Raw genomic sequence first — 12370 nt, 5'->3', positions numbered from 1 at the left:
TTTGTGGGAGCTTGCTGTGTGCAAGTTGGCTGCCGCGTTTCTCTACATTATATCAGTGACTACACTTCACAAAGTACTTCATTGGCTGTAAAGCACCTTGAGACGTCCGGTGGTTATGAAAGACGCCGGATCAATGCGAGTTCTTTGTTTAAGACATTACCCTGGAACAGATGTCACTTCCTTCAACGATTTCCCTCCACATTTCCATGGAGTGAAGCAGCTAAGTTTCCGTCCTCCTTAAATGCAATTTTCAGAACAGATAGAATAAATAATGGAAAGAATTTTCATCTTGTTTCTTTGTTTAAATCTTGGAATAAATATGTATCTGCATGTCAAGAAGTAATTTTCAAAACCTAAGTAGTGGAACTTTTTGAGTCCAAAATGAGTTGCCCAATACCACACAAGGCCATTTAGAGTGACCTTTTCATACACTTTTTTTTAAAAAGCCGGCAACAGTGAAGAAGAGTGTTATTTTCCAGTGTAAACACTTTGAGTTGTCTGATTGAACCACAAAGAGACACAATATTGTCAAATGAGAGATGCAAGCCCCAGTTGGAATCTAATTTGATGAGGTGTTAAGGTTCTGTTAATGGTTCGCTCGAGAGTTAAATCCATTTCAATCTGTGCTTTAATGGTTATGTTGCATCTTCGCTCGGAGGGTCGTCAGCCCGTTCTTCGTCGTGTACAGTCCCGTAAGTATTGATACTGCTCACTCCGGGCTGCACTTTGTCTGTGCTTCTGTGCTCTGCCGAAAAAAGAAAAAAATGTGGCTAAGTTATATATTTTTATTTTTTGCAACGTTTAATTCAGATGGAATCAACATCAAACCGGACATGTCCACTGGTAACGTCGTGCTCTTTTTATGTTCTCAGTTGTACAACAGGAGCGACGAGGTCGGAGCGCAGGAGCGACGAGGGATCGTGGAGCGATGTGGTCGGGGTCCAGGAAAGGCGAGAGTTTGGGGCCCAGGAGAGCCAAGGGCAGCACGGGCCCAGCCCACACTGCGATACGTGTGTGCACTGGGTCCATGCAGCAGAGCTGGTCTCCAGTCGCCTTGGTTAACCCTTGCCACTGGACCAAGACCTAACTCTGTCAAGCCCGTGTGGTGGCTGGTGTGCAACGGCCACCCCACGTTAAAAAAATCCACGCACAGGCATCTTCCACCCTTCAACATGGAGTTCGGGATCTGGAATATCCGGTCCTTCATTGAAACACCTGTGAACTCATTCTTTTTTGGCGCGGAAGCAAGTCATCCTCGATACGAGGGACTGCCGATGATGATGATGATGTTCTCAAGTCCACTTATGAAGGGATCAAGGTGGCTGTACCTTTGAATCCATTTCCTACCAGCCCAACATTTGAGAAATGTAATACAGGTAACGACATCTCAAATCCGGTAACCTCGGGACCGAGACCACGCCGGTTTGCAGATTTTTCTGGATTTTGGACAAGAAAATCTACAGGCCGAAAAGTCCACAAAGTGCGCACGGACCCAGCGAGGCCTCTCAAAAGCCGGTTTTGGGGGCTTTGATATTTCATGCGCAGAAAAAAACGGCTTTTCTGACCTATCAAGATTTCTCCGAAGAGGATCCTCCGCATCCGATAACCAATCCGACCCGCCGGTTTTTGGGCAATAATTCTGCATTCCAGACTACTGAATATCAAATGGCATTTTCTCAAAAAATGCCCTGTTTTCGGACAATTCCGATTTTCGGACACCCGGGTTTGAGACGCTGTATCTGTAATGCTTTTGCACTATTTCTGAGAGGCTGGAATTTAATTTTCTACAGTGGATTGTAACCAGTTATGTTGTATGCTCTCCACCTTCTGCATTGTAATTTATGCAAAATACAGCTTTAGAAACAAACACAAAATCAGGTTCATCAGAAACGTAGGAGTTACTTTGCATGATGACCCACTGAGAAGTGTTATTTGAACAAATATTTCCATTGGTTCTCATGCCATGGAATGCGTGAGGCAAGGAATATTGTCAGCAGTCATTGGGAGAGAGCGAGACTGTTTCCAATGACAACACTCCAAGCAAACTATTCCAATACACTACGAGATGGGTTAGGAATGATAGCACTACAAACCTATTCGAATAATTTGTTGAAAGATTTAGTAGGTTAAATGAAGAGTTCCAAAATTCCGAGTTTCAGCGACAGATGGGTTAAGGTGGAGTGAAAGCGTGTGATGTTACGAACATTTGAAAAATGTAAGAATTTTGTATGTTTCAATGAGATCACCTCTCATTCTTCTAAACTCTAGAGAATATAGGCTCAATCTACTCAGTCTCTCCTCATACCACAATCCCCCCATCCCAGGAATCAGTCTGGTGAACCTTCGTTGCACTCCCTCTCTGACAAGTATATCCTTCCTTGGGTAAGGAGTCCAAAACTGTGCACAATACTCCAGGTGTGGTCTCACCAGGGCCCTGTATAATTGCAGATTGTTGGTGAATTGGAAGATGTGATTCTAGAGATTGTCAATGGATGGCGATTTATTTTGTGCTTCATTCTCTGGATGTCGGCATTGCTGACACTGATTGCCCATCTCTGCAAGCCCTTCAGAAGGTAGTGCAGGTGGGTCTTCTTTTACAACGGTTAATTTTCACAATACAGGTTGAACCTCCCTTATCCAGAACTCCCTTATCCAGAACAACCCCTCGTCCAGAACCATTCCCGGCCACCGGGTGGCGCATGCGCAGAACTCCGACATGAACAAATTGAAGTCCTTCCTCGCTGCCGACTCCCGGATTTGCTGTCCTGACCCTGCGATCCAATGCCCCCCCCCCCGCCCCCCCACGATCTCTCTGCCGCACTCGCCCCAATATCTCCTTGCTCAGTACCTGCACCATCCAATTTAACATGACCACCCCTCGTCCAGAAAAATCCCTTATCCAGAACAGGCCAGGTCCCGAGAGTTCCGGATAAGGGAGGTTCGCCTTGTATTATAAATTATATTTCATTTGTGATGTGAAAATTAACTCGACTCCATTTTTAAAATACGCCAGAAATTGTAATCCAACTCCAATTCGATTTGGCATCACTTACTGCCAGTTGTGCAAAGGAAACACTTTCATCCATCATCTCAGCCCTGTGAGCGCCCCTCTCTGGTGAAGCAGTAATTAGATCCATATTCATTCTTTGCCTGTGCCTACACTATGCCAAGTTGAATCTGCACACTTCTCCAATTAACTCGGAAACAGAAATGAAATGGGTCCCTTTTTTGATGCAAGTATAGAACTGGCAAAACATCTGCCCATCTGGACAGCTCTGGCCCCACTCGATCCTGGTCGGATCATTTCTGGTGTATCCTGGTGGCCCGTGTGTTTGGAAAGGCCAACTACAACAATTTGTATTTATATAGCGCCTTTAAAGTAATAAAACCTTCCAATGCGCTTCACAGGAGTATGATGAGACAAGACATTTGACACCGAGCCATACCAGGAGAAATTAGGGCGGGTGACCACAAGCTTGGTCCAAGAGGTAGGTTTTAAGGAGTGTCTTCAAGGAAGAAAAAGAGGTGAAGAGGTTTAGGGAGGCAATCCCAGAGCTTGGGGCCAAGGCAACAGAAGGCACGGCCACCAATGGTGAAGTGATTATAATCAGGGATGCTCAAGAGGGCAGAATTAGAGGAGTGCAGATATCTCGGGGGGGGGGGGTGGTTGTGGGGCTGGAGAAGATTACAGAGATAGTTCACAGACTGTATGTACAATTAGAATTATTGCCATACATACACAAATAGAGCAATGTATGTATTTGAAGTATTATTGCACGATAGTAAACACCATAAAGCCATTACATTCAAAATCAGAAATATATTTTACACTGGGACTGTGAATAAAATAATTGCAAAGTGCATTAAAATGTGTTTAAAAAGTAGACCTGTCTCTTGAGCAATGATGGTCATTGTAAGTTGCAGTACACCAAACTCATCAGTGAATTGAACTGGTTGGATAACTTTTGCATTAGCCTTTTTAACACAAACCAGTGCCCTACCATTTAATGTGTATTAAAGCCATAGTCAATATAAAGGATATAGTCAATCAAAATCAAGAGTAGATAGAGAGAAACTGTTCCCATTGGCTGAAGAGTGGAGAACCAGAGGACCCAGATTTAAGGTGATTGGCAAAAAAATCAAAGACGACATGAGGAAAAACAATTTTTACGCAGCGAGTGGTGAAGGCGGCAAATAGTATGTTGGCCTTCATAGCGAGAGGATTTGAGTATAGGAGTAGGTTGGTCTTACTGCAGTTGTACAGGGCCTTGGTGAGGCCTCACCTGGAATATTGTGTTCAGTTTTGGTCTCCTAATCTGAGGAAGGACATTCTTGCTATTGAGGGAGTGCAGCGAAGGTTCACCAGACTGATTCCCGAGATGGCAGGACTGACATATGAAGAAAGACTGGATCGACTAGACTTATATTCACTGGAATTTAGAAGAATGAGAGGGGATCTCATAGAAACATATAAAATTCTGACGGGATTGGACAGGTTAGATGCAGGAAGAATGTTCCCGATGTTGGGGAAGTCCAGAACCAGGGGTCACAGTCTAAGGATAAAGGTAAGCCATTTAGGACTGAGATGAGGAGAAACTTCTTCACTCAGAGAATTGTGAACCTGTGGAATTCTCTACTACAGAAAGTTGTTGAGGCCAGTTCGTTAGATATATTCAAAAGGGAGTTAGATGTGACCCTTATGGCTAAAGGGATCAAGGGGTATGGAGAGAAAGCAGGAATGGGGTACTGAAGTTGCATGATCAGCCATGATCATATTGAATGGTGGTGCAGGCTCGAAGGGCCCAATGGCCTACTCCTGCACCTATTTTCTATGTTTCTATGTTAAGACCTGGAATACACTGCCTGAAAGGGTGATGGAGGCAGACTCAACCGTGGCTTTCAAAAGGGAATTGAATAAGTACCTGAAAGAAAGGAATTACAGGGGATATGAGGAAAGGGCTGGGGAGTGGGACTAGCTGAGGTGCTCTTGCAGAGAGCCGGCACAGGCTCGACAGGCCGAATGGCCTCCTTCTGTGCTGTAACGATTCTATGATTAAAAAAAACCCACTGGCTTATTGCTTAAATCTGGCCCCTCAGATGGCTCCCCGCAAGTGTGGAGCATGAGGCTACAGTAAAATATATTGCAGGCATCATAAACCACAGGTTCACAATGTCAGCACACCTGACGATGGTATTTCTGAGACCCTCTGGGGGGATTGGCAACGCTCTTGCCTCGTCATGGCCAGCAACTGCCTGCACTTGCGGTCAACCTAATCGTTAGGAATCTCATCGCGACTCCAAACTAAACACAATAGCCCACCAAAATGTAGTTTTGTTTGACTTTTTGCCATATTGCTGCGTCCTGTAAGGCTGTGTTGTACTTAATTGCTGCCAGTTCCTTTTTTGTTTTATCGACTATGTTTTGTGAATGACCAGGGCTGACAAATATAATAACCAAATTGAAAAGTTCATACTTGGAACGGTGCCTAAGTCAATATATGGGACTTCGGACGTCTGTTTTTCTCTGTTTTTGGCGATCAGAAAAACTCCAAGGAATGACAGCATACACCTAGGAATATCGAAACAAGACATTACAGAACGACTGAAGACAAAACATGCACTCCACACAGCTTGACTTCTTAATGCATTCTTTTTACACTATTCAATTTGTACAAAACAGTTTCAACTTTGCAAAAAATTGTTCATGCATGAAATCACTCCTGCGCTAAAGAGGCAACTTCGCCAAATGTGTGCTCAGACTTAACAAGCTGTGAGATATAAAGCCAGAACAACAACAACTTGAATTTATATAGCGCCTTTAACGTAGTGAAATGTCCCAAGGCGCTTCACAGGAGCGTTATAAGACAAAAATTTGACACCGAGTCACATAAGGAGATATTAGGGCAGGTTGGTCAAAGAGGTTTTAAGGAGCGTCTTGAAGGAGGAGAGAGAGATAGAGAGGTGGAAAAGTTTAGGCAGGGAGTTCCAGAGCTTGGGGCCCAGGCAGCAGAAGGCACAGCCACCAATGGTTGAGCGATTATAATCAGGGATGCTCAAGAGGGCAGAATTGGAGGAGCGCAGATATTTCGGGGAGTTGTGAGTCTGGAGGAGATTACAGAGATAGGGAGGGGCGAGGGCCATGGAGAGATTGGAAAACAAGGATGAGAATTTTGAAACTGAGGCGTTGCTTAACCGGGAGCCAATGTAGGTCAGTGAGCACAGGGGCGATGGGTGAGCGGGACTAGGTGTGAGTTAGGACACGGGCAGCTGAGTTTTGGATGAGCTCAAGTTTAGGTAGGGTAGAATGTGGGAAGCCAGCCAGGAGTGCGTTGGAATAGTCAAGTCTAGAGGTAACAAAGGCATGAATGAGGGCTTCAGCAGCGGATGAGCTGAGATGGGGGCGGAGACCGGCGATGTTACGGAGATGGAAATAGGCGGTCTTAGTCATGCTGGGATATGTGGCCGGAAGCTCATTTCAGGGTCAAATATAACGCTAAGGTTGCGAGCAGTCTGGTTCAGCCTCAGACGGAAGTTGGGGAGCGGGAATGGAGTTTGTGGCGGAAACGATGGCTTCGGCCTTCCCACTATTTCATTGGAGAAAACTTCTGCTCATCCAGTCGTGGGTGTTAGGCAAGCAGTCTGATAAGTTAGAGACAAGTTAGAGACCAATGTAACTGGGAAGCTGAATGGAGGAGTGAGGGCCTTTGTTGACTAGCGGCTGGTTGCATCACTTACCCAAGCAAGAACATAAACACATTGAGCAAGGCGGCACCATGGAACTCCTGATAAAATATCACTCCTGCAGTTGAACAAAGAAAAAAACTGAAATACAGAGCCATGGTTAGAATCAATCTTCCAAGTGCTTAAATGTCGATGAACCGGTGACTCGTTGCACACTCAGATTTTGGGGGCCGAAATTGCCCCCTGCCTGAAAAGCGCCACTCCCACCGTGTTTGAGCAGTTTTCACCGGCATGGTGGATGCGGTGGTCTCTTCCGCGAAATTCCGCTCTTGGGCTTTTTTTTCCCGAGCGGACTGGCAGTCGGTCAAAGTGGGAGTGGAAGTTGGGGGCGTAGCGCCGGTGACGTCATCACGCTGGCGCGTCACCACGTCTCTCCCCTTCTCTGCGTTTGTTTTAGTTAGGTCCGCCGGGCCACCAGGGAGGGTTTCGGCCGGGCCAGCAGCCTGGCACCCAAGATGGGGTGGGGGGGGGGGGAGTGACAGCCTGCCCGTTGGTGGCCAGGCCAAACCCGGGGGGGGGGGGGGGGGCATAATTGTCGGGCCCGACACGGCAGTCGGCTGACATTAAAAAAATAAGATGGCGGTCACGGCAGTGCGCCCTCCCCTTTAATGGTGGCGGCACTGCCATTTTACACACAGAAAAAAACGTAGGTGGCACCGAGAGGGAGCAGCACGATTTTCTCCGTGGAATTTCGCGTTTGGTGGGGGACGGACATCGGCGGTGCACGCTCTGATGATGCAGCAGCGGAGCGGAAGTGGGGGGAGCGGGTCACTGCCAGGATACCGCGGGAGGGCAATTTTCAAAATGGCGGCCATTCCACAAAAAATCGCCGCATGGCCGCCGCTTTCTGGCGGTAACAGGCCTTAAGGGAAGGGGCAATTTGGGGCCTTTTGGTCTCCAAAACTTGCTAACTTTATAGTAACTTGTTCTTAGCCTGTAACAGATCGCAATTTATATCATTCCACTTGTTAGACTGAAGTGCAATGCTTCCATTACATTTATTTTGGGCGCGCGGCCCCTTTAATGCACTTCAGATTTCCGCACATGCGCGTTTTTCCCCATTGTACAGCCGATAGTGGCCTGCCCAAGACCTCCAGACCGATACACGGCCACGCAACTTAACAGGAAGCGTTGGTGAAGTGCATTATGAATGATACATAACATTTTAGTAGGAAGAATAAGAGGAGGCAATATTAATTAAAAGATATAATTTTATAGGGGATGCAGGAACAGAGAGATCCGGGGGTATATGTGCACAAGTCATTGAAGGTGGCAGCACAAGTTGAGAAGGCCGTTAAAAAAGCAGGCGGCATCCTTGACTTTACAGATAGAGGCACTGAGTGCAAAAGCAAGGACGTTATGCCAAATCTTTATAAAACACAGTCGGAGGAGTTCGGGCAGTCCGGGGAGCGTGCGTGAGGCCTATAAAGGCTAGCGCGTCGGAGAGGCGGCAGTCGGAGTAGTTCGGGCAGTCCGGGGAGCGTGCGTGAGGCCTATAAAGGCTAGCGCGTCGGAGAGGCGGCAGTCGGAGGAGTTCGGGCAGTCCGGGGAGCGTGCGTGAGGCCTATAAAGGCTAGCGCGTCGGAGAGGCGGCAGTCGGAGGAGTTCGGGCAGTCCGGGGAGCGTGCGTGAGGCCTATAAAGGCCCAGCTGGTGCAGCTGCAACGGGGAGAGAAGGCAAAAAAGAAGTAGAAAGAAATCGAAAGGTGACGTCACAGCCAAGGATGTAAGTGATTGGCTGGTGATTGGTAAGTAGCTTTTCTTTTTCTTTTCTATATCAGTAAGTAACCTTTAGCATTGTTGTTGCCAATTTAAGTGTATCTAAAGGTTAAGTCATGGCAGGAGAGCTCGTTCACGTGTTATGCTCCTCCTGTACTATGTGGGAAGTCAGGGACGCCTCCGGTTTGCGGCACTGGAGCTGCGGGTGGATGAACTCTGGAGCATCCACGATGCTGAGAATGATGTAAATAGCACGATTAGCGAGTTGGTCTTACCGCAGGAAAAGGTTACTCAGGCAGATAGGGAATGGAAGACCAGCAGGAAGAGCAGTGCAAGGAAGGTAGTGCAGGGGTCCCCTGCGGTCATCCCCCTGCAAAACAGATACACCGCTTTGGGTACTGTTGAGGGGGATGACTCATCAGGGGAGGGCAGCAGCAGCCAAGTTCATGGCACCGTGGCTGGCTCTGCTGCACAGGAGGGCAGGAAAATGAATGGGAGAGCTATAGTGATAGGGGATTCAATTGTAAGGGGAATAGATAGGCATTTCTGCGGCCGCAACCGAAACTCCAGGATGGTATGTTGCCTCTGTCATGTATCTTACATTATTATATATATAACTGTATCCTAACATGCTATACATGACTGTAATAAGATATGACCTGTAACCACCAGCATACCTTAACACCAGGGGTGTACTTGCAAGAGACAGGTATATAAGCACAGGTCTCAGGCAAGTGCAGCATTCCAGAGCTGTGAAATAAAGGTGCAGGTCCAGAGTGACCTTGACTTCACTACATGCCTCGTGTGAATCTGTACTGAGGGGACAGGACTTTACAGTGGCGACGAGTTACGGGATTACAGAATTCACAGAATGGCGAACAACGGATCAGATGAAAAGTACAAAGCGGGAGACAATTGGGAGGACTTTATAGAAAGGCTCCAGCAAAGCTTTGTAACCAAAGTCTGGTTAGGCGACGATAAGGCAGACAAGAGAAGAGCCCATCTCTTGACCAGCTGTGGCTCGAAAACATACGCTTTAATGAAGGATCTGTTGGCACCCGAGAAACCAGCAAGCAAGTCATTTGAAGAATTGAGCACACTGGTAAGAGGCCACCTGAAGCCAGCGAGCAGCCTACACATGGCCAGACACAGGTTCTACAACTACAGACGCTGTGTAGGCCAGAGCATACCCGACTTCGTGGCGGAACTTCGGAGGTTGGCTAGTTTATGTGAGTTCTCCGATGAACTGAGGAGAGAAATGCTGAGACTTTTTCATTGAAGGAATAGGCCACGCAGGCATATTCCGAAAGCTCATAGAGATCAAGAACCTGACCTTAGAGGCAGCAGCACTGGTTGCACAGACATTCTTGGCAGGGGAAGAAGAAACGAGGTTGATTTACAATGCAGGTACGACAACGAACGAAATATCGGAACAAGAAGTTCACAGCACTAAACAAGCTGCTACCCCCACACACAGACAAAACCGGGAGAACAGGCTCTCGATAGCAGGCAGAAGCCATCAAGTGCCACAGGAACGGCCGTTCACACCTCATCAACCCACAATGCGAGCAATCAACTACAAACTGAGAGAAGCTCAAGAGAGATCAGCCAGACGCAGCTCATTCTTTGGGAACACTTTGAACAATGGAACAGGTCTGTTCTGGAGGTGTGGGGGTGGGCACTCGTCAAGGGGATGTCGATTTCAGCAGGCTGTTTGCAGAAATTGTGAAAATGCAGGGCATTTGGCCTGCATGTGCAAAAAAACGGCAGCTCGACTGGTATACGAATTGGATGGGTCGGAAAGCGGACCAGAAGATGGTGGGGACAGTACCCGGGACACCGATGTACAGCGGGCCAACACGATCAATGGCCGCTGCTCCTACAACAGGACGCCTCCTATAATGATGAGGGTCCTACTCAACGGGATATCTGTCAACATGGAGCTGGATATGGGAGCGAGTCAATCTCTCATGGGCGCTCAACAATTTGAACAACTGTGGCCGCATAAAAGAGACAGACCAAAACTCACAAGGGTCGACACCAAACTAAGGACCTATACCAAAGAAATCGTACCAGTCCTCGGCAGCACCATGCTCTCTGTCACACACAAAGGGACAGTGAACCGACTTCCCCTGTGGATTGTCCCCGGAGACCCCCCAGCACTGCTGGGGAGAAGCTGGCTGGCAAAACTAAACTGGAAATGGGATGTTGTCCATGCCATGTCATTAGAGGAACGGACCTCCTGCTCAACAGTTACAAAGCGATTTGAACATCTCTTTCAGCCAGGTGTGGGCACTTTCAAAGGGGCCAAAGTCGAAATCTACATCACACAGGAAGCTAGACCGGGAAATCACAAGGCCAGAGCTGTACCCTATGTGATGAGGGAAAAGATTGAACACGAACTAGACAGGCTTCTGCGGGAAGGCATTATATCACCTGTGGAATTTAGCGACTGGGCAAGTCCCATCGTCCCAGTCATGAAGCCTGATGGATCCGTACGAATCTGTGGGGACTACAAATCTACCATAAACAGAGTCTCCCTACAGGACCAGTACCCGCTGCCCAGAGTGGAGGACTTATTTGCCACATTGGCTGGAGGTAAACTTTTCTCAAAATTAGACCTCACATCTGCGTATATGACGCAAGAATTGACCGAGGAATCCAAGCTACTCACCACCATCAACACACATCGAGGCCTTTTCATGTACAATCGATGCCCATTCAGCATCAGGTCAACAGCTGCCATATTCCAGCGCAACATGGAGAGTCTGCTCAAGTCTATCCTGGGGACGGTTGTATTTCAAGACGACATACTTATCACGGGTAGGAACACCGACTCCCATCTCCGTAATTTGGAGGAAGTACTAAAGCGGTTGGATCGGTTAGGCCTACGAGTCAAGAAAGTGCTTGTTTCTTGCACCTGAGGTTGAATTTTTGGGCAGAAGGATTGCCGCTGATGGAATCCCCTAACAGAGTCCAAAACAGAAGCAATTCGCCTGGCACCCAGGCCCCGGAATGTCTCAGAACTGTGCGCCTTTCTCGGGCTAGTCAATTACTTTGGGAACTTTATGCAGAACTTAAGCATGCTGCTGGAGCCTCTTCACGTGCTACTCAGGAAGGGGTGCGATTGGTTTTGGGGGGACGCTCAGGAACGCGCCTTCAATAAGGCACGTAACCTTCTGTGTTCCAACAGTGTTTTGACTTTCTTTGATCCAGGTAAAAAGCTAGTTCTCACATGCGATGCGTCAGCGTATGGGGTCGGGTGCGTTTTACAACCTGTCAATAGTGCGGGCAAATTACAACCCATAGCTTATGTCTCCAGGTCACTTTCGCGGGCGGAGCGCGGGTACGGAATGGTAGAGAAGGAGGCGCTCACGTGCGTTTACGGTGTCAAAAAGATGCACGAATACTTTTTGGGGCCAAGTTCGCATTAGAAACTGACCACAAGCCCCTCACGTCCTTCCTATCCGAAAGCAAGGCAATAAACGCCAACATCGGCGCGAATTCAACGGTGGGCACTCATGCTGGCATCCTACGACTATACCATAAGGCACAGACCAGGCACAGACAACTGTGCCGACGCGCTCAGCAGGCTACCCCTGGTGACCACGGAAGGGTCTGACGAACAGGACTGTGAGATGGTCAAAGCAATCAATGCCTTTGAGTCCACAGGTTCGCCCATGACGGCTCGGCAAATCAGAGCCTGGACGGCCAGCGACCCCACGTTATCCTTAGTAAAAAGATGTATCCTAACCGGTGACTGGGCAGAGGCTCGCGATGCCTGCCCCGAGAAATTAAAACCCTTTCACAGGCGCATGCATGAGCTATCACTACAAGCAGACTGCCTGATGTGGGGCAGCCGAGTAGTCATGCCTCTGCGAGGCAGAGAGGCATTTGTCCGGGAGCTCCAC

The 12370-nt window shown here is 48.0% G+C and overlaps 1 protein-coding gene across 1 annotated transcript in view; it reads right to left on the bottom strand.

Annotated features, from left to right (window-relative positions):
• Positions 1-635: 635 nt before the first annotated feature.
• LOC139272096 (NIPA-like protein 2) overlaps positions 636-12370 on the bottom strand; it is a 155308-nt gene continuing 143573 nt past the window's right edge. Inside the window, exons 9-11 of the mRNA XM_070888568.1 lie at positions 6736-6799; positions 5475-5569; positions 636-745 (exon numbers count right to left, since the gene is read on the bottom strand). Coding sequence (XP_070744669.1) covers positions 636-745; positions 5475-5569; positions 6736-6799 — 269 coding nt within the window. The remainder of the gene's footprint in view (positions 746-5474; positions 5570-6735; positions 6800-12370) is intronic.

The sequence above is a fragment of the Pristiophorus japonicus genome, chromosome 1 (genome assembly GCF_044704955.1).
Source record: "Pristiophorus japonicus isolate sPriJap1 chromosome 1, sPriJap1.hap1, whole genome shotgun sequence".
Classification (NCBI taxonomy): Eukaryota; Metazoa; Chordata; class Chondrichthyes; family Pristiophoridae; genus Pristiophorus; species Pristiophorus japonicus.
This window is presented reverse-complemented; position numbering and strand designations above follow the sequence as displayed.